Below are 24657 nucleotides of genomic sequence, written 5' to 3' on the forward strand. Positions count from 1 at the left end.
TTGGAAAATGTGGACTGTGTATGATCAAACGCGTGAAAACCATTTGTAATAACATCATCGTTTCTATTCATCATATAATATTTTGATATATAAATTGTTATTATGTTGACAGGTATTTTTTCTTTTTGGGTTTGAGGAAAAAACATGAGGTTTGGAATTTGGAATTTTTATGGGCTTTGTAAATTAATAACTTAGTATTTGAACCTGTTTTCAAACCGCGTGTAGGTTTGAACATCACATCACATTCTTATGGTGACAATGGTATCAATTTCACTATACTGCATCTCACTCTTACAATTAGAATTAGACAGGGACAGAATGCATCAAACCGAGAGTGGGCACTATTGTTATTTTTTCGCAAATCCTATCATCAGACTGGTCCATTACTCATTTAGGCAGCTATTTAATGTAAAATACAAATAAAAACTCACTCTAAGCAATGACAGGCCCATTGCACCGCACTTACACAACTGTCTAACATAATAATACATTGCGAAAATCTAGTTGTTGTATATCAACCGGTCTGTCGAGGTAATCAACAAGTTCTTGATACTTTTTCAACTTTTTCATACAACAATTGTTTGTATTTACATAGTTCTCACGTATCGTGCCGTAATTATGTATTGCTTTGTTCTATATCAAGTTGTTAGATGCTTATTTATGAGTTTTCTTGTTCTGCTTTATGAATAGGGATTTTTATATTTTGAATGAGTTGTTTTTCCTTATGAAAAATGAGTTTGAGTAGGTCAATGTGTAATAACATCACACTTGTTATACACGAAGAAGTAAGCAGAGCTATAATTAAAAATTATTCGAAAAAATAATACTAATAGTTATGCAAATGTAAAGCAACTCCTTTACATTCCTTCAGATGAAATGAATAATAATGTTACAATTTATTTCTAAAATTAAATTACTTCGTTAAAATATATTTATAGCGGTTAACTACAAAATTGCGAAAGATTATTTATGGACGTTAATTGTTAAAAAAACAAATGGTTTTGCTCATCACCCAAGATATTAATGATGTTGATTATTTTTGAATGTCAAAGAAAATTAAGGCACAAAATTAAATCGTTATAATTGTGATTTATTAACGGATGTGTACATCCTCTTAATGATTTGGTATCATTATCGGATAGGCGATGATGTCAACTCTTTGCGAATTTGAGTGATCGAGAATGATTAACTTTTTCGTATAATTTTTATACTAATTAAAGTTTATAAATTACCGCAGTTATTATACTTAATGTTAAATTGCTAAGTGGGTCATAAACGCGATGACAATTATTTAAATACTTACCTTATTTAATTGCCCGACGTTTCGATCGAATTACATCGACTGTGGTCATTGGCTTACTGTTACATTATATGTTTCGTTTCGTTGATTAAAATAAAATGATTTGAAAGTTATCGTTATTCTATATGTGTAGGAATTATTCTTTTTCTATTAAAAACGTTTATTTTTAAGACTAATGACGTAGTATTAAAATGCGTACGCAATTAGAATTACTTACGTCAAAATTATCATAGGAATTTTATCAAAAAAATGTCCTTTTACATTTGAATACTTGAAATAAAAATATAATATTTATGTATGCACAAACGTGTTAAGACTAATATTTGCACGCGGAACTGTCTGCGTAACAACTCATTATAAAAATGTCAAATGTTTTGAAAATATTCGGGTAATGACGTGAAATATTTGACCTTTTGATTCTAGAGCTGTTTGTTTATAAGATTTGCATAAATTCTTTCGAATTCCAATGGTAATTTGGAGATTCAAGATAATAATATGCTCCTGTCCTACGCTCTGTGTTTTGACTATGAAAGTTTCATTGCGATTTTACCTAGTGTATTATTTTTTGGTGCGGAAATTATTATATTACAACAATATTTGATAAAAATAGTAACAAAAAGCATATTAAGGCGGCACGTGCTTTGTTGTATTATTAGGCTATTGTTACTGTAAAAGAAAATTGTAAAATGTTATTAAAAAAAAATTGTCGAGTTTTTATAAACCTTAATTTTATTATTATTCATATTTTAATTTAAAAAAACGTTTCCTAAACTTGTATGGCATAGAAATTATTATATGTTCAATGCGAATGATTGTATTATGATCTAAATAAAATCATAAAATTAATCGATTTATAACACATAAACTTCACTACAATAAATTTCATTTCAGTGACAAACACTGTCTTCAAAACGTGCGTAATCAGTCATTTGCTTTTCAAGATAAACTTATGATAAGAAACAAAGCAACAATAAAACAATATATTCATATGTGCCAATTGCGATTATTGAAATGAAACTTTAATATGGATAATAAAGTAAAATTATTCAGATATTATAGTCGATAATATTATTTATGAAGGAAAACTCCCGCATATAAAAAAGTACGTGTCTCTAGGTGATTTCACAATTATACATATAACACAATCATACATAATCTTAAAAAGGAATAAAACAAGTCTCAAAGCAGATATCTACTATTTACCTATATAATTTTGTCCTAAATAAAAAGTTACGAAGTACGAATCAATCACAAAGCAATCAAAATGAATATGATAGTCAGACAGACGTAACGAACACATAACTTTTTGCTTAAATTAGAGTTGACATCTAAATGAAAACAGTGTAGTTTCAAGCAGCAGTCATAATAACACACATAGGCTGCAGCGTAAAAAATATGTGTCAACTATATAATTATATATCTATACATATTTTTGACGCTAAGTATACAGTCATGACAATTGCAATTTTATATAATTGTTCTATTCAAACGCAACAATAAAATGAATCATACAATGTTCAAGAACTACATTAAATCATTAAAAATACCTCAGGAAATACCCTATAATTAAATTAGGTGTCTCAGTTCTATTGTCCTAGAAACAATTACTGTGGTCTATGATACTAGACACAATTTATAAAATTACTAGAACTTATTTTCTTAATGTGTCATAAGGGATATCCTATTATTTGTAATAGGTAAACTTTGTAGGATGTAATCTCGGAAATTGTTAAACCATTTTTTTAAAAACAGTATTTTTTCTTCTGACTAATATCTGCCTTTGTCATAAAATTATCGTAGAGAACACAAGTGATCAAGCTTCTACGAAGAAGTTAAAAAGTTGCATTCTTTTTTTATTACAATTATTGAAAGAAAAAAACATTTGTTCGACTAAGACACCGGACTTAAGAACCCTTCCTAGACAATCTCACACCACAGCTCTTGTTTTAATCCCCGAAAAATCACCAGAATTTCTGGGGAAACATGTGTACTCATGAAGTCAATTGTCTACTTCCGATAACAAAGTAGACTCAGACTAACGGTAATAACGCAACGTTCTCAGAAAATTGAGAAAAATCATACGGATGTGGGATTTTACAGTTTTTACATACAAGTGTAAATATGCATAAATCTGTGGAAATATCGCGATACTTGTAATTCTTATTGACGATACATATCATTATGTAAACAGTTATTTACGTCAACTGTATTCTAGATTAATTGAATAATATATTGTTATTAATAGAACTCGTATCTTATTGAATGTAACCTATTTGTAATGGCTTAAAAACAATAGCACTTTACAGTTGAGTACATTGTTAAGTATGTACTTAATGGAAATGTATAAGAAAATAGTACAATTTCAAACTAGTTTTGCGGTATACAAATAAAACATATAAATTATGAACGACAGATTTCTGTAAGCCTACTTCTTTTACAACGTTTTGTAAAATATGATATTTTCAGTTCAACAACAATGTCCATGTATGAGACTATTACAAATTTTCGAGCAACTATCAAACCCTTTTTCTCAAAGTTAAATTAACTGTATTAAGTACGTATATCAAAAATGCTGTACTATTATTAACCACTAGCTGCATAGAAACAATTCCCCCAACAAACTTTACAACTCAAATAACAATAGTAACCTCTTTAAGATCAATAGATTAATCTATAGGAAGTCTGGTGTTCCGTTGTATAGTAAAAAAGCCTACAATGAGGCTCTGACGTCATGACATTGTGGCGACGGCGCATGCGCGGCGTGACCGAACCGGAGTAAACGTGAGTACATATTAGAGCATTTTCTTGTTACTAAATATATAAGTTAAACATTCAAAACTATAAGCTTCTCAATTGTTACGTTACTATGAAGAATATAAACAAATTTTCTTTCTAAAAGCATTGAAAAGTGTAGGGTATTAGCTGTAACTTCAGACTGAAATTACATATTGTATACAACTGATTTCTTATTGAGACAATGCTTTGTGTAATTCTTTTAAAACATTCAAATACCGTCATCAATAAGGCTACTATTGGATGTTTTTAAAACCTAGAGAAATACAAAAAATAATCCTAATGTAATATAACTTTTAATAAATGTCGAAATCATGATGTTTGAAATAACTTTGAGTAAATGTCTTACTAAAAATATTTTTTTCTTGAATGTTTTAATACAAATGTTCATATTTGCAATCACCTTTACAGCCTCCTGGTACAATTCGTACAGACCTTGGGTTTTTACTGTTCTCGCAACTTTATGTTTGTAAAAACGTAGTGCATACAAATTAAGGCTGATAATTTTAAATGGTTTGACGACCTTAACTCCTTTGTACTGCTCTAAATATTTCTATCTCGCTTACTCTAACAAGAAAAGGATATATTATTACCTAGAATTATGTTTTTGGCTCTTTGTGACTACTGTAGTTAAAGGTTTTTTGAGTAATAAATTCTACTGTTCTATTTTTAAAAGGAATGTTTCGTGAGTTGGCAATTTTTCTTATTTTAGTTGCTCAATTTAATATACATTTTCGGTTATCTATAAACCAAGTATCTGCTATCAATCTGTAGCTATTCTCTTTTGATTCGGTCGCGTGAAATTCTAGTTAAATAGTCCACGTACCCGATAACGATTACAAAAAGCAAATTAGGCTAGCAATTTTTGATGTCAGCACGCTCAAACAAACGATCTCTGTCAAGAAACAGCATTTTAATTGAAAATCTATCAAGTATTTTGCGTGAACTAGCAACAGTACACGCTTTCACGTGTCTATTAATACATTTAAATGGTGTAAACAAACCGTTCGTAATTCTAGAGGCTTGGAATATCTCATGAATGAAGCGAAATGCTTGTCTATTTCTGTGTACTGTTTGTATTATGTTTACACTGTGAGGTGAAGATCATGGGTGATTTAGTTTTAGATTTTTATAACTTTGTACATTGATGTATTAAGAAGGAGGTATGGGCTGATTTCAGTGTTTTGTATGTAGTTTTGTAGCCCAGACTGTGATCGATAAGTCTTTTAAGATGTTTGTGTGTCTGCAAGCCTTTTAGAAAATAATTATTTTACATAGTATCTCAGCTAGCATTTATAATGAGACTGAAACGTATTTATCTTTTCAACTATCAGTAAATTTAAGTAACTGTTTAATTTTATCTATATCTAGGATCTCTTACAGGGGTAATTGTAGTTGGCTTTTTATCTAAAAGTTAATATAGTTAGGTATTTATTTAAAAGTAAAGTTTTTACTACCGAATGTTTTCAATTTAAGATGTCGAATGAGTTTGAAACCGTTACGTTTTGGAGATGTTACAGTTACGTGATTAAAGCTTGATGGTTACTGCAATACATGTGCTTAACTCTTTTCAACCACATATAAATCTCTTTACTCTAGTTTCCTACAAAATATTTAAAAATCGTCTTTTATGTCTCTACTAAACTTTAGTTTTAGTTCTCCATTGTGCTACGAATATGGCTTAAACTATAATCTTAAAAATATACTCTAATTTTATCTACTAACAAAAAATGGCGGCTAAAAATAACCGCCATACAGCTTTAAATACTTCAACTTCCTGCCAGCAGACTCTATTTCTAAAAGGTCACAAGAGCCTAGAGTCAAGAACCTTACCGTGACTTACAACTAACGTCTCACATCTGTTACTTGAGATGTCTGTGAGAGATTATCAAATTGGCTATTATACTGAGTTATGAGCCATGAGGCAAATGTCACCCTTAGCCTTCCGTAATATGCAGATTTTGATATTTGAGTGATGAGTTTTATCTTTGTTTTTAATAACAAGAAGACGAAATTAATTCATATTACATTTATAATTTAATTATTTCAATCAATGAACATTTCTTACACTCTCATTACCCTTTAAAAAACTGTCAGGTAAGAATAAATTGGCCGTTATCATCCATCCATAATAGTTTTCTTTAGCAACTAAATCTTTGAATGAATGTATGCAATTGAATTACACTTGTATGTAAAACAAGTGTTCCAAGACCAACCTTGAATTGAGAAACATAGATCTCAAATCAAAGATCTAACTTATTAATATGTAGAGCAAAGAGCAAGGAGCGGCTCATTGAATATACAAAGCTTTTAACATCAAATACAAACTAGATCAAACAATAAATACCAATACATAATACAGGCAAAGTCACGTTATAAATCTAGCTAAACTGTGCATAGCTGTGAACTCTACCTACCAAAAAATTTGCATAAAAATGACTACCGCACCATATACGGAACCATAGAGCGATTTTTTACAACACTTTGTTGAACATAAAACGCGCCAGACTAGTATAATTATCCACTGTTTTATATTTTTTTATGTAGAGACTAGATAAACTGTAGAGTTGGTATTTCCCAAACGTTATTCGTCAATTAAACGGGTGTCAAGTGTAAAATTTATTGTCACAGACATTTTATTTAAAGAAATAGGATGTTTGGGTTTATTTTTAGGCTTTACGTCAGTCCCAAACCTTAGCTTAGGTACCAAAAAACATGTGGTACATGACTGTGTGGAAGAGATACTTGAAATCCTCAAAAAAACATTAATATTGTAGTTTTAACCACACACTTACAATCTACATTTTAAAAGCATAGCTTTACATTTATTTAACTTCTTAAAGTAATCTTGATAAAGTTCTTTTGTTGAACGTTTCAGAACGTAATGATTTTGCTTTAATCATTGCATGACAATGCATTCCCACGCTCAGACTGCAGTTAATTAAAGCGTGCATATCAAAGTATAATGATTATACACTCATAATAATTGCATTTATTCATTAGATGGAAAAATCATAGAGCAATAATCAAAGCTCTACGAAGTACTTCGTTAAAAACCGGCATTTAATAATTGAAGGTAGTTTGTTTGGACGCGGTTATTTGACCTTGTAAAACACCGGTATTAAAATCATCTAAAAAACATCGTTGCCAACCATATGGAATATTACACCATAGAAGTAAACAAACTAAAACATAACCTCAAAATGTTGTCTCTACATAGAGTCGGCACCAACTCTAGGTAGAGATCGGTTTAGTAAATAAATAAAGCACGTGGTAACTTACTAAGGTTCTTCACTCCACCCACTTTCACCCTCACTGAAGTAAAGACACTCACACAGTCACCAGCGAATACGAAAACAGGGTTGCGCTCGCGTCGCGTCCATATCCAAATGTAGAGTTATGTAGAGTTACAGAGAGGTTATAACGCCGGCCGGTCTTATTTAAAAAACAATCAAAAACTGTAAATTTTTAAAATTCGTTTTAAAATGTAGAGTCTTATGTAGAGGCGGGATGTATAATTTTTTTGGTGATCATGAGTGCGTGTGTACGGCGGATAGATCACACGACCACTGAGCTCTGCGCCGGCGCACGAAGGCTTTGCCTCAATGAGTCTCTACGTCACTACGGGAAGTACGCTACTAAACTAATATCACAAATACGTCACATACTTTAATTATTTTTGTGACGCTAGAAAACTTAGCTAATTTTATTTTGAGTTTTCTATTAATTTTGTACGTGATACAATTTTATATTGTTGACGAAAGAAGTGACCTCTTGCAACGGTAGAGACTGTTTATTGACTGTCAAGTACGTTGATTAATATTTTGTCATTATCAGTTTGCGTGTGACCCAGAAATTTATTTTTAAACTATCGTTAAACTGAATTTGAAAATGATAAGTAGTACGTTTGCTACTGCGCATTTTCTGTAATCGTGTTTTGCAATTATGTAAGATAAGCTCTACTTTATTTCTAAGTGATAGAACATTTATTAATAATCTTGTAATAAGCCTATAAGCTTTTCTACTCTCTAGATATTCTCTATCAAACACCTGTATTCGCCATAAGATTAAAATATAGATAAAAACTTGATTGACCTTGTTAAATAATAATACAATAGACAGCTATAAAACAATAGTCTACCAAAGCTCTACCTATTACATAAGCCTAGGGTTAACCCACCCTACATCCAACATCGTGAATCGTGACTCTATCAATGACGTCAAGCCTTCCGCACTTCATTCATACATTCATACTTGTAATAATAGTTGCACACACACAACGACTCTACGTACTACACTTACATGTGTCTCTACCACGTGAGAAGTCTTATTTAGTCTCACGTTCTTAATTAAATCATTGTAGTTTTCCATCTATTTATTAATTAATTGGAAACTCCTGTGATTTTAAAGGGTTTAGCGGATATTGTTGGATCTCCGTCATCGTCATTAGCACTGATAAATGCTAAAAGATTTTTAATAGTAGAGACGCGTGAACCAAATTTTTAAGTCCTGAGGAAAATTACTCTACATTGAGTTTAAATAGCTCAGTACTAAAGACATCAACGGGGTGCACGTCCTTTCAGCTTAGCAAGTTTTGTTCAATCACGATGAATAAGATGTTTATATTTTATCCGTTTATCTTAGTATTTCCTTTGATAAAAAAGTGCCAACATCAGAAATCATTCATGTGCTTTATTAATTCTTTAGTTTGGAGATAAAAAGAAGAGATTATTAACTCATTCAAACGATTTGCCTGAAGAACATTTTAACTTTACAATATTCATTGCTAGAGAAGCAATTATTTTTGCGAAATAATTGAAAATGTAATAAACAAGTACTCAGTAAATAAGACCCTACGTAGATAAAAATAACATCAGCACTTTTCAAACATTACAAATTCAAAGAATTCTTCAAAACAACTAAGTACTTGTCTACATAATCTATTTATACACACAGTTACATAAGCGGGAATGCCGCACAGTAAGCCTTTATGTCACCGCTAAAACCCATTCATACATACGACCCACGCTTCAAGTGACAATAATGTATGAACAATCATGACTTAATATAGACAACGACAACAGTTGATAGTATTGTTTTGAATTGCTCAGCGCTTTAAATATTTGTAAAAGTCTTAAAACTTCGTGTTTTCTTTCAAGACGTTATTCTGTAAGAGTATTGTGTCAAAATTTACATTATTTGTATTCCAAAATAAACCTGTAATATTACAATCTCCTGAAAGTCCTGTCAAAATATCTCTGCTACTGCGCTTGGAAATAAAAGTGGTCGATTGCTATTCTTAGTTTTTAACTCAAATTCCTATGAAGAACAAAATATTTCGTAATGTCGAAGTTACTGTTAATCAATAGTTATTTCAGATTGTTCTGTTCGTTGTTTGTATGCTTGAAAACTATCCTTTAAACTAGATAGAGTAGATAAGACAAGAATGTGATAGCTGAATTAAAAAAAAATATACAGTCTATAATATTTGTAAAGTTATAACGATACAAAGAGTTGAAAAATGTATGTGACCCAGTCAACAGCGTTTGGTCGATTCTACTCAATATTTTTTTTTCATAGTAAAGTTTGTCAACAAGTAAGCACTCAATGTTATTTCCAAATTCTATTGTTATCATTCTAAGGTCAAACAGCCATCAATATTCACAATAATACAAACTCATTATCGAAAGGTAAAAGAGTTGCGTAATACGCGGCCATATTGAATTGAAGTGCGTCATTTAAATAAATGAAAGGGTGTGACATATTGTCGCACTTTCACGATTTAATGTAATTATGTTTTTATATTTCCGTCAAGGAAAAAATAGATATTTGAGGTTTCCGGTAACATAGACTTATTTAACTGTAGGTATTATTTTATTGCTATTATTAATTTATAGAATTTTGTGTAGAAAACAACGTATATGTGCAACATATTTATTTCTGTTTAAAAGTTTTGTTTGCAATTTAGTTGTTCAGTGTTGTTTATAATTTGATAAATTTTCATACATTTGTGTAAATGTCATACCTGTTTTTCCACAAAATAAGGTTCGTAGCTGCTGTAATAATTATAATCCCATGAAGACACCATTATTTCTAAAACTTTTTAGGTATAATAAATACTTTCTTTATTTTTTATTGACAACACTTTTTAATCACATTGCATGCCAGAACAATAATTATTATTGCAACATTGACCACTTTCAAAGCAAGATTTTTCAGCTTTTTTTAAGCAAAGGTTTTCCAATTGTTAGCCGCACGACTGTCGAAGTAAAAATATATATTTTTTATTGTTTCATGTCTATTTAACGATAAGTGTTGTATTATCGAAGTGTATTTATCTTGAAGAGCAAAGTTCGTCACAAGATAAGATACAATATATCGCAATATGTATTACCATAAAAGGAAAAACGTAAATTGTATTGATAGTGTTATCGATATGGGAGTCATCGGTACTTGAAAAATTCAAGATTTTAAGATAATCTCGTCTTATTTAAAGTAGTTATTTCCTTTGCAATGTTCAAATAGGGATTTCCCAAGTATTTATAGAGATGTCATAATAGCATTTTTTTTGTGTACCTTGTAGGAAGGGAAGAACATACACAAATACCTAAGTTTTTGTGAATGTTGTACGTTTCGAAATATATGAACATACACTCTTATATGGACCTTTCTTTTATAGAACAAAACGTTCTCATATCCAATAAGGTAACTATATACTTCTTATGCTAATTGTATAGATACTAAATATTATGCTATGTTCACTATGTTCAAGCCGAGCTTGTATAAAATTTTTGTGCTTGACGCCGTTTAACGACCAAAAATATATTGAATTTCTCAGAATCGAGTAAAAAATACTAAGCCGAATAATATTATCTAATCAAACACTCACGACACAGTATATAATAATTACTTTGTATGCAAAAAATATACCTACATTATTAAATTATAAGTATTTTTGTCAGGCTCTTGTGAAATTCCGTAAATTTTGAGGAGTTTTCTCGGAAATAGAGTGACATAATTGTTTATAATAACTATGTATAAGGACCGGTTATTATGTGATCGTTCGAAAATTAAAAGTATTTAGTTAATTACCATAACAAACTTTGGTATCAATCTTTGACCCTCTTTATTACATTAAAAATTTTGAGTAAATAAACATCTCTCGTTTCATGCAATTAATTTAATTTAATGAACCTCTGTAAGGTTATTTGCAGGGTTATTTAAAAACAACTAAAACGTGATCTTGATAGCTAACATCATAAGCAACAACTGTTTTTTTTATTTTAATTTTACATATAAAAATAAATATAAAATTGTTTCAGTCAAAATATGTAGGGTGACATAATATATGTATATTGTATGACGGGAAGGAACATAGGCTTCAAATGTAACTCTTTAGAAAGAGCCATATCCAAAAATAATACTACATATATTCCTACATTGACATATCAATGTTTCGATAAATCTACCTATTCGCATGATCAAAACGGATTAAAAACTATGACATAGGATCTTTCGTCATTAAAAGTAAACTATCTTTTTATAACACACTTGGGTTTATATCGTCATAAATTATAAAAACCGCAGCTTTATCCAACAGATAACTAGACAGTGACGTTTTGTGGTCACAATTTAAGATGAATATTGATTACGTCATCAATGACCTATGAAGAGGTGTTTGTATAATAATACCTGTTTGGTTTTCCCTAAGATGAGTACAATATTTTAAATTTATACAAGTACTTATGTTATGTTTAAATGCTGTATTTAGAATTAAATTGTATAGGGGATTACCCTAATAGGTAATTATAGGCGCGACTATTTTTTTGTGTCATGTTTTTGATATTTAATGTTTAAATGAAATTATTAAGTATAGGCACTTTATTTTGAATGTTTTTTTTGTTCTAGCTAATATTAGACGTTTGACCAGACGGTGTAATGATAGAGTATCATCCCATCTTTAGCCATGTATTATATTATGTGCAAGATTTTTATACATGTGCCTACTAGTACATATTATTATCTCAGACACATGGTACTGTAGATTCTTGCGTCTACTCCTCATACTTTTGAGTCTCCTAGTGACCCTTACACAGCGTAGTAATTTAAGAAAAGTAATGTACCTAGTTAATGAATTAAAAATATTATTTGTTTATTCTATGCTCGTCGTCACGGGTGATTAAAACGATTAATAGTCCAAAAATAAAAATGACAATCTATAATATAATTATTTCTAAGATACTGCAGTATCTACAAGATTACTAAACAGATAATGAAGAATTCACAGATAAGTATCATTTAATGAGGCGTTAACAATGTATGTCAGGTGTCTCTTCGCACTTAGGTACGAAACGGCTGCACAATACTTGATGAATTGCAAATTTTACTGATGCAGTAATTTATGACATTGCATTTAGCTTTATTAAGATAATTAATAAATCAATCATTAGGAGTTAATTTTGTCCCCTTTTCGTTATCTCTACTAATATCAAGCATAAACGCAAAAATGAATCTGTTTATCTGTCTATTTATTTAATGTCTAAACCGCTAAACCGATTTAAGCTTCGGGACAGCACATAGGACTTTTTATCCCGGAAAATTACACGGGAACGGGACCTTTGCTATCATCCAAGCAGGCGTAGTCGCACGCTCTTGCCTACTCCTTAAAAGTACATTTGTTACTTAATAGCTCTTGCTAGTAAGTAATAAATGTATGTACTTTCAAAATGTGATGCTGCTTCGAGTCACGTAGACTAATAACGTTTACCACAAAACTGTCATAAGTGAAATCATTTATTGATTTAGGTCAAATATTGATACAAGTATGAACTACACTTATCGAAATTATCATCCGTTATGCGCAGTTATTTAGTCTTTAATTGAGAATAACGTATCAAATGATTTAAAAATTTCAATGTATTGTAATTTTTAAATTATATTTCTCTGGTCTTTGCGTTAACCTTAACGTTTTTATGTCCAGCATTTAAGGTAAGAAATATAAGTAATGTTGGCCTTTTTGATTTTCATTGATTTTTGTCCTAATTAAGTGGTAACGATTATTTTTAAACTGTAATAAACATAATGCCATATCTATGATTTGTAATGAAAGGTCAAATTTGTTAACATTATCCTTAAAACATTTATCAAATGCAAAAAATAATCAACACTTTTCCTATCTTTCTATTTTTGTCACCATAAAGGTCGAATTTACCGACTTTTCCTTAAAACGTACCAAAAATTTACATAAATGTGCATAAAAGTATAATATTTTAGAATAACAAATAGTATATGTAAAGTGTAGTATACTCAAAACGACAGCGGTGTAACGTTGGTACGGCGTCGCCTGCGCAGTGATTGGAACCGGTTGTCAAGGTCTCAGGTTTTCCCGCTCGCCGTTTACCAAGATGGCCGCTATTGGCGGATTTAGACTTACGATTATTTCATGTTTGTTGCTATGAACCGATTTAGGTTTTGAGACAGGCTGGATATTGTAAAGATTGTTCTACAGGACATTAAGGTTAATGAAAAAATGGATTGGATTTTGTTTTCGTTACGAGGGTGTAAGGCATATTTTCATGAGAATATAATACACGTGCTTAACACCTGTGTCAAAAACAGTCGCTAGTCTTTTGTTTCCTTGAGGAGAAAAGACAATAAGTATGGTTTAAAAATATGTGGCAATCATAGTTTAACTCTAAAGTACTCTAGTAATACTCTAAAGAACCAATCGAACATATTTTAACACGTATATAATCGTGAGTAGCATCTAGTTAGACATTTACCATAAACACTTAACGCTTCGAGCCCTTCACTTCAGGCTTTTAGGCACAAGCTAAAGGCTAAATTCCACTACGTTATTACCACAAAACACTAAAACGAAACTGCGTCTTAAACAAAACACTATAAAGGGTATTCACACGCTTAGAAAATAATTAAATACTTGCGGACTTGCACAGAATAGTGGTTATTTATTAGCTATTAAATAGCTTTAAGCGTTATTCGAAATGCCGGGTTAGGAGTCAGCCTTTAAGACACAATGGATTATGTAATAAAAAGTTCTTTGTGTCCAATACACTGTTGTTTCAAGCGCGAAACTAATCGACGACTTTATTTTCTAGTCTAGTCATTTAAGACTTTTTTCATGTAGTCTTTTTTCAAAAAGACTTATAAATCGCATACATACTTTTTTAGTTTACGTTAGTTAAATCTAATGAATTTAGTTCAAGATTTTGTACATGAAAAGCTCTTTATATCTTAGCCTTATAATAGTTCCGAAGTAATTCAACAGATGGCGTTAGTCGTCTAAAGTCAATTTGTTAGAACGAATTGCATATTTTAATAAATTACTGATTAAAATAAATATATTAGTAGTTAAGAGCATGTTTTAATTTATTCTTAACCTATTTAAAAATACTCTTAAATTTCAATAAATAAAATACGATTAGTCAAATACAGATATAAATGTATACTCATTGTCAAAGTATAAATATGGAACATTAGGTATAAAGTGCCCTTCATAGGGCATTTAAAGCAGTAGCAGACAATTACGTGTAATTACATGCATAACAAGGTCGTATATAGCAACGTAATATTATACTGCCTGTGACGCGAACGAGTTTCCCTTTCACCGCAGCGATTGGGCTACATGAGCGCATTCGATACATAAACTCGATACAACGCCCACTCGATTATTAGTATCGATAAAGCAGCAAGCACGATCTGCTTTGTTTTCTGATTTATTTAAGGTTTTATATGTGTTGCTGTTCGCTAAGTGTGAAATATTCTATAGTTATAATTTGATATAGAGTCGATGTAGAGTCGCACAAGTTACTTTATGTTGTTACCCTTTTCTTCAAGTTTTCTTTCATTATTAATAAACGAAATGGCTTCTATTATATGTATAACTATAGACCCAGCTTTGTGAATTAAGAAACTCTGTGAAAAAACCGCGTATACTTTAATTGTACTGTTTATATGGCAATAACTACACTCTATATATCCTTTGTAATCCTTTATTGCCAGAAGGATAAATAAAAGCTTCGTTCATTTATATTGCTTTAAGGATTCTGTCGTGTTTTGCAAGAATTGCAAGATTTCGTAGTAAATAAACATAAATAATACAATATGTGAGGTACACGCAGTCACGTTTATCTAAGTAAATTATGTTCACGAGATTCGAACAAGCGCTGGGATTTGCACTTAGGTGTTTAATACTAAAATAATAACTTGAATACTTATATTATTGATATTTATATAATAGACAATTAAACGTATATTTATATAATTGTTAACAGAAGTTACTGGTTACTTAAACGAACGACAATAAAGTATAATTTAAATACACATTTTGTGTCCGATCAAAAGACAGAACATAGAACTAGGTTTTTCCTATTGATTTAAAATTAGCGCATGTTACTTAGATAGGCATGTATGGACTTTCGCGTGCATGATAATTGATAAAATAGAATGACCATACATTGCTTTTGATAGAAGAACAAACTGACTGCATAGTATGTTGTTATTTCTATATTTGAGAGTACATACATAGTTCACTGAAAATATGTCTATATTTTTTAAAAATATTTTTTTTAAATAACTGCCTACTTCTCTTCCTTGACCATCCGTTTAAAAAGGCCTCGGTTATTTTGTAGACAGAACCAAACATTAGCATTTAGTTTTGAAAGCATAATGCAATTTTTCCAACAAAAAACGCAGCCATATTTAGCAAAACTGCGTCACAAACTAATTATATTTTGACTCAACAATCAGTTTCTCAATCTTTTTGCCAAATATGCTGCAACAATCGTCTCTACCAGTCTCTACATTTTCCTGTTTCGGACCGACACTTTCGCAACACCGTGATTCAGAACAGGCGTGATGTGAATTGAAGATATTTTAGACTTTGGTAGAGTTCTTGGAAAATTGGCTCTACATTCTAATGAGTTTTTAAGAGCTTGAGGTTTCAAATTGTGTGTGCGTTTAGCGTGTGAGTCTTTATTTACGTGATGTAATTTGTATGACTGCCTAAGGTTATCAATTTAAGGCTTTGTCTTAAATTATGGTTATAGTAAAAAAACATTACCTTAGGACAAATAAGTCTTACAAATCGTGTTACATAATAAAGAGCTCTGTCTGATAGGATTCGAATATTAAAATAAAATGTGTATCTCAATAAGCACTGAATCATAAAATATTATATGTAACATAAATTAATCAGCTCTATATATACTCTACCAATCTTTCCCTAGTAACATCACACATTACATTTAGTAGTAGAGTCTTATATAAGCTTAGACCGGTTAATCGCAGTCTCTACTGCTTATATAAATAGACTTAAGCGCTAGAAATAATCTAGGCATGAATTAAACACAATAGATTATTATCTTTGACATTTTAAAACAGTAGGAAAAATACCAGCCGCTAGACGTTCAAGTTATGATAAGACTGAATGAATGGCGCAATGATTAGGTATTGCCTCATCAGATACTGTTGCGTAGGGCGTTGTGGGTTCGATGCCCGCACGAAACTAAATTTGTACGTGTCCGAGCCCGTTTTTAGTCTCTTACTATAGTAGTAATCGTATGTTCATACTAATGTAGAGTTACTAACTACTAAAGAATAGTAAGGGTCTAGAAATCTGCTTTTTTTTTCTTTACTAATCGGAAATAAAGTGTTAAAAATAAGTTTTGGTTGATGTAAAAAGTATTGTAATGGAGTATGATTCATCATCATAGTCCATTGAACAGTAACGCAACATCTGAGACTTGAACAAATTATACCAAAAGAAAACATTAAACATTATGAAATAGGTTCAAATAATATTGATTCATAAAGTAAAGTAATTAAGGTTGATTTTATCTTTTATACACGAGATCATTATTTTGTAAGAAAATGGTCAATGGACCAGACAGCTCTTACGAAACTCATTGAGTCAATACTTGGAAATCTCAATCAGTCATTCATCGGTTCGCGAAAAAACCCCGAAAACTGAATAAAAAGATGACATTGAAATACATTTGAAATGAAAAGTGAAATACAATGAGGTCATTATTAGTTTAACCCTCAAACACCAACTGGACATAATTTGTACAAGTAATTTAGATACATACATATCACGCTTCAAATACTTACTTAAAAGTTTACGCAAAGATGTAGAAAATTCACTCACGTTTCACCGTTAACAATATTAATATGGGAAGAGCCTATTACCATATATCGGCACATCACCCTCTGGGTCACTATTGAGAAGTATTTCTAATTTAAATTTAAAAAGACCAATAAATAGCTCTGCCCATCTAACTCAAGACCTCATGGTGTGCATTCGTATATACTATCAACCAAACATCACTGAGACAATAAAATACTAACTTGACAAAAATATGTCCAAGTAATTTAAATTGCAAAAATTTCTTCGGACAAGTGCCAACATGATTTTACGATGTCGCGTCCTCGACCTAAATAGACAAAAGTGAAAATATCGAAGCAAATATCGAGGGCCTAACTGTATTTCTAACAATGTGTGAACAACACCAAGTATTCTTAAGAACAAAATTACGCCACACAATGTTTATGTCATTTTCAAAACATGCATATCGAATGGCTTATTCATAGGTTATGCAGTGGATTACTCATATGTCGTAAATAAACGAAGCTTTTTGTCATACGCCTGTGGTTTTGTTATTAACTTTTTACGAATACAACAAGTGGAATGTCGGAATAAAGATGTTAAAATACGATTACTGTGCAAGCACTAATTGATTTTCATAGAATTGTCTTACTTATGAAATAACAGGCAAAATTATTACTTAGAAACAATAGTGTATTAAAGTTGAGCACAAAGTTAATACAAATCTCAATCACACGTGTAATATATCTCTAAGAAAAATGTAGGTCACCAACAATTTACGAGCAATGCAACAAAGTTACAATGCATTGCTGGCCACAGTCAATGTGTCCATAAGTCAGCCACAAGAAAGTATGCGTTGGATATGTGGCACGGTGCATTTACGCCACAATTTGCGCGGAATCTAAATTGTGCAGTGTCGTTTTGAGGGTTAATTGCTGAGCGCGCGGGAAATTCGAAAGCGTTTTGTTTTCCAATGTGACAACTCTCTTTAGTGCTTTTTCCTTAACACTGTAATGCTCGAGTGTGCTACGTGATATTGAACATGTATTTATGTATCAGTTAGTTATTTATGCGACAATATTTTTGAAAATGAAACAATAGACGTTTGTAGAGATAGTTGCATGTAAAATTCTTTAGTCTTTGCTAAACGTAAACTATGAGATAAAATAACTATGAGAAAAAGGCATGCTTTAATGTATTTAGGTATGTCTTGTATTTTCAACTGATGCAATGCCTAAACTATTGAATAGATTTTAAATTCAAACAATGATAATATTATAATGATTGTGTAAATACAGTGATACGATAATATTATCCTCAAACAATATCTTTATAAAAATCTATTTTGTTTTGGGTGATTTACCAAGTTACAGTAACTTGTGTTATATAAAATGTTTTGCGTTCGTTCTTATGTTATATGACGTTTGCAGTTGTTATCGATAAGTTTATAATAATATGATAAGCAACTTTGTATTCTGTTAGGTATCTATTCAATTTTATTTACCCTACTATTTATATTTAAAGTAGATTACATATTATTGCATGAAATACACGTCTTTTACAACTTTACATTCAGATAAAACTACAGACATGTATTATACCATCTTTATGGAGTATAAAATTTTGCTCATACCTTATGAACCGAAATATTCAATAATCTTAAAGTAGGTATTTTTAAATATTAATTGTTTTGCCCGGGAAAAGCTAAATACGGGCTTAATTCAATCAGCTAGCTCCAACTTTTATACAATGACTACTAGTAAAACACGTAATATTTACACAAAGCCAAAAATAAATGCTCTAATACATAAAAATATAAGTAAACGCAAAAAGCTATACATTATTACATAAATACAAAAACTGTGGCACTAAAACCGCGACCACCATGTCCAATCGGTCATGACAAATGAAGTTGTAAGTACACTTGACTACCACAGAATTAACACGATTAGTCACAGTTTTTTTGACTAATTCGTGTATTTGTACAACACACGTGTCTTTTTAAATTAACTGTTTTTTGTAGTTGTATTGTCAAATCATTGCCGCAAATAGAAAAATCTATGTGACGTTTAATTGAATTTAGTGTTGTGTTATTTTTATTTTTGCTCGTGTTAGGCTACTGTTGGTCCTCGATTCTATGCCCGAGTTAAGTATTGGAAACATTTGTTATAAAGTACTCAACCTACAAAGTCTAACTACGAAATTATTATTGTAAGTCAATGAGTTTCTAATCTCTATCGATGTTTTCTCGCCCTTTAACATTATTTTATCATAATTCTTAAAGCAAGTGTAAAAAATGTCTAGTCATTTACCATCAACAATAAAGGTAGTCATCGTTCTTGTAAGTTCTTAATATGATTAAATGAATATTTAATGTAAAAATAAGCCAATGTGTTGCATGTCAATTTATTTTAAGTAGCTGTAAAGGCGATTACATGCTAGTGATTATTATTATAAAAGTGAAAAATAAGCAGCACTTATTATGTGTCATTTATTCTGACCTAGACTCATAATTAGTATATGATTTTTCCAAAAAAAATAACCCAACGCTTGCAGCCATAATATTAAAGTTTTTTTTTTTGGTATCGAATCCATTCTCGAAGCATCAACCAATAAAAATAATTGCATTTAAATACAATGCTTAAGTTCTTGTTATAAAATTTAAATTATAAGACTATAACACGTTTAAGGTCAGAAATACTTAATACCTAGTTTACCCATTACACTTTCAACGACCTCTGTTCCACACTCGATTTAAAGCTTTTTAGCTACTTTTATAAAGTTCAAAATTACTTGACACGATTTTTAAAACCAAAACTTGCACCTGACTTGAAAACTGGTACAACTTAACAGAATTGAAATAACAAACACACGTCGCAACGCAAACTATATCTTAATGCCTCTAACTTAGAGTCGACTTTGCTTTGATAAGTTCTTTGTGGTTTCTTCTACAATAATCGCTCTACCATCGGCCTTCAAAGGGATTGCTTCCGAGTTCTTAAAGATCAAATCTTTAATATGTTATTAACCAACCAAACAAGCTTTGTGAGTGCACGCATTTTACTTGAACATGTACAGTCATCTTTTATGCTGAGATAATTACGGACAGGTTTCGACAAAGAGTATTCGTTTTTTTCTTTGACAGGATAAGGCTGTATTTATTTGGTTTGTGTGGCGAAATTACTTTATAAACTGACGATAATTTTCAGGCTTTTGATCAAAAGTGAGGTTTTTGAATTGATGTAGGCTCAATAAATAATCATTTTCGGAGAATAAACATATGAGATGAATAATTACAAAATACACTTATTTAAAACGAGTTTTTTTTCACATTGTTAAAGGTTTTTTTTATGTATAGAATCACAATTACATTACACAATTAACAGACATACAAAATCTTTACTGAACGGTATCTGTAGTTTGTTAGTTCATCGTTATTTCATTTGAATGAAACTAAATTTGAGTATAGTTGCATACATCTAAAAGCTTTTCAAGACTCTCACACTTTTTTAATCCGTCTTGTTTTTAGCACAACGTATTTTAAGACTTGAAATAAGCTTCATAACGAAACTAACCATCACATGATGTTTGTTATTGTAATTTGTATGACGCAATACTTAGTTCGTCATAACGCATACGTTTTAGAGAGCACGTGTTATGCGTTCACTAAGATTATCCCACCAGAAACAATTCCAGGCATAGTTAAAACAGATAGATACAGAAAAGAAATATATTTATAGCGCCATTTTAACAGTGAATTCATTTTTTTTATGTGACATGCTCTAGGAGCGCTGATCGGGTTTTTATAGAAATTTTTTCGTCGGTTGTCGCTTTTCAGATCTCGTAAATACTAGCTGCAAAGGCAGTAAATCCAAAAAATGCTACACCTTATTCAATTATAGGAAAACTCAAAAGGCCTAGTTGGATGGACCCATATCATTTGCCTTCTTGTTTTATCAATATTAGAATACAAAAACATTTATTTAGTAACTTTTTTTCTTCTAAGGCTTAAAAATATAACGGTTACACATTTTTCTTACGTGTGAGGCGTGATAAAGCAAGTAGGAAGAGTTGCATCTATTAAACACATAAATAAACATGTCACGACCTCATTATCGTAAGCGTTGTAAACAGAACTATATACTAATTATAATTATTTATTACGGGAACAAAGTTCTCTCTTGTGACAACGCAAGAACTGCTGTATCGATTCACGTGAATTTGTGTATTGTTGAGATTGTATTTATTTGTAAAATCCTTAATAAAACGTGACTATAATATACTGATAATATTATGTAGTTGAGTTAACTTAACTGTATTTTTTTAAAGATGTAAAACCTTGTACAAATACGCTCTCTTTTGCCAAAGTTGACGAATCAAACATGTTAAAGTCAGACTTTTTAACGTATAAAAATTGTACAAAGATTTTTTGTGTGATTAGCCCAATATTCATACTAATTAGTATTTTTTTTTACAATTTTTAATATTAAAAATCAATCCATCTTATTTTATCATCCAAATCTTACATCAAAGATAAAATCTAAGGCTCCTAGAAAAACAATAGCTACAACAGGCGCCAAGAACATTTTTTCTCCACGTCTAGCCGTCGCCATATAAGACAAAAAATACCTTTATCTTGTCATCTATTTAAATATCTATAACGAAATAAACATATTATTATGTTGTTGATACGATCGGCTAATACTTCCTACTTCGAGAGTTCGATCGTGGTTGTTATGGCCAAGGAGTTTGGACTCTAAGGTCGCTGATGCACGTGTACAGGCGTGGTTTTGTAAACAATGACTGGATTATGGTGATTGATTTTGTTACTTTTTCTGTATAGGTAATAGTGTATCTAGTGTCGAAGTAGTTTGAGACGCTTGAAGATATTTGATTTTATAATATATGCGGATTTACCATCTCTTCTATTTGCGCATATAATTAGCTCGAATGCATATCAAAATCGTATGGAAAAAAAGTACATCAATTATTGCTGACACTTAGTTGCCATTACTTATTTTTGTTGATCTTAAATTATATAATTTACGAAAGTTAAGTGGAATTAATCTTTATAATGAAACCCAATTGATTGTCAATACTAATCGTTAAGTTTAAAAGTAACTACGACTGGAGATAGATTTCATAATGACAGGTGACTTAGACTTTCAAATTAATTGGTTAATGATTAATTAAAATACCTATTTACTTTTCCATTTGTCAGTATGATAATGTGTAATTTATATAATTGTAACTTATAATATCCTATAGGAAACCGCAAGAAATACAGACACTTTTACCGACATTCTGAATCATTTAATTCTTAAATACCAGACAAGTTACCATAAGGGCGTAAGAAACTCATAAAATTATCATTTTTATTACCTTTTATGACTAATCATAAGGTGATTACTTCGCTTGGATATAGTTTCATTGCTTTCTGTTGTTTTGGAGACACGTGAGGTGATTCTACCTTCGGGGTGGACTTTGATCATGTTTTAAATTGGTTCGTCTGAATATCATTTCTTATATTAAATTAGCATGCAAACGTTAATTTAGTTAAAGTAAACCAGGCAAAAGGTAGGTAAGTTGATTGGTTTCCAGATTATAAAAGTACCTACCATAGATTAACTAACCGAAAAATCTTTAGTATTTTAGGTGGAATGCTCAGATGGATAGCAATCCACTAAATAGATATAAGAGAAACAGCATAATAAACTAGTACTTTTAACTTACAATTTGAATACTAAATTTAGTACCACTCAAGAGAATCTAAGCTAAAATATTTACACATGTCATAAATATTTGCGAATTAGCAAAGATCGTAATTTTCTACAAGTCATTTAAAGCAATTAGTACAACAATCATACATTCTGACATGACTACGTTTATTGTATGTTTTAGTACTCATTAAAGTTTACACACGTTTGTAACATTACGTTGAAATACCTATCTCTAGTATGGCATAGGCTTACAACAGTTTAGTAACCTAGATAAAGAGATTTGTTATTTATGAAAGAATATTTTTGTATCCACCTATGTAATGTTTATAATAATATGTTTAATTCAAATTTACGTTACCGAAAATAGGTTTTTGAAAACCTCCGCTAAAAGGTCTAGCGGAAATCTTAGAACACATTTTATAATCGTCCAAATAAGAGCTTTTGTTTATTTTTGATGAAATAAATATTAGATTCGTGATGTCTGATATTTAAGTCATCAATAATTTTGTCAAAATCTGTCGATGAGTCGAACTTTTAAGTGAGGTGACTCAATTTCAAGGAATGTTAATTTGACTGTTTCTTTTTTATAAATTTGTTATTTGTCTAGATTTTTATGTAAAATAAGTTTAATTTGTGAATCACGTTTGTCTTTAATTATTTCAATCAAAATGTGCATTTAGTGACCTGCCCTCCAATGCGATGGGATTTCATCAGAGTAGCCAATAATATAATAAAATTAAGTACTCTACAATAATAAATTTCCCTATAAAACAAAATAATGACCATCTTATATAATTTTCCCGTTAATTACCGAATTGCGTGATTTGCGTCAAATCGGCCAGTGTGTTCCAACCTTAAGTGCTATTAAACCGCTAATGGCACACATATTAGTCACTCACTTAGGCTGTGTGCATACGAGCGGCTTGTCGTCGAGAAAGTACTTAATTATAAAGCGCAGGCTAGACCACGCGTAACGACGGGAGCTGTATATATCTGTTTTAAGTAGGTACTAGTGGTAGTAGTACTATTATATATGTTAATTACTTTTCCATAGTTGCTACTGATGTACTCAATATCCAATTATTTGCGATAAAAGATAAAGATAAAAAACATTTATTACTGTCCCTTTTTAAAGCTTGTTATTTTCATTAATTAATTTAAGTTTTTATTTAAAACACCATTGGATAGCGCTACTTTAAATAAAATTTTATTAGTAGAATAAAAATAAAGTATTGTTGGTCAAGCTTTATTAAGCTTGTACCAAACTCGTTTTTTGAGTTTGCAGACTCCTACTTTTAATAAAGTTCTTAGTTTAATAAAGAAAAGTAATGACAGTTCGTATTACATCGGACCAAAATTGCAATTGGCGAAACGTATATGTATTTAACATCTTTACAACTTCGAGTACAACATACATAATATTATGTATGTAGAGGTACAGATCTGTAATAACTATATGTAATTTCATATTTATTTTTAACAGTGACTTTCCTCCGTCCAGAACAAACTAGTGTCAGCTCTTACACAGGCATATTCTGACGTAATTAATTAGAGGCTTATTAACTTGATAACCTAATGGTCTTCGGCTAATCTATTCATATAACTAATAAATATAATATGAAACATGCTTCATTGAGAACTATAAACATGGACTGAGATAAAACGCTCAATTAAACTACGACAGATGATGGCTGTGAATCATATAACCTGGGCCGAAA

The 24657-nt window shown here is 30.7% G+C and overlaps 1 protein-coding gene across 3 annotated transcripts in view; it reads right to left on the bottom strand.

Annotated features, from left to right (window-relative positions):
* Positions 1 to 24657, bottom strand: part of Ets98B (DNA-binding protein Ets98B) — a 41656-nt gene that overhangs the window by 14098 nt on the left and 2901 nt on the right. Inside the window, exon 1 of one of the 3 annotated variants that reach the window (XM_076116476.1) lies at positions 10119 to 10330. The exons of 1 other annotated variant lie outside the window; for it this stretch is intronic. In XM_076116476.1, the coding sequence (XP_075972591.1) occupies positions 10119 to 10181 (63 nt within the window). In that variant the 5' untranslated portion in view covers positions 10182 to 10330. Of the gene's footprint in view, positions 1 to 7375; positions 7663 to 10118; positions 10331 to 24657 lie in introns of those variants that run through there. One more of the 3 variants, XM_076116478.1, reaches the window with a different exon arrangement.

Source organism: Anticarsia gemmatalis, chromosome 7, assembly GCF_050436995.1.
Source record: "Anticarsia gemmatalis isolate Benzon Research Colony breed Stoneville strain chromosome 7, ilAntGemm2 primary, whole genome shotgun sequence".
Classification (NCBI taxonomy): Eukaryota; Metazoa; Arthropoda; class Insecta; order Lepidoptera; family Erebidae; genus Anticarsia; species Anticarsia gemmatalis.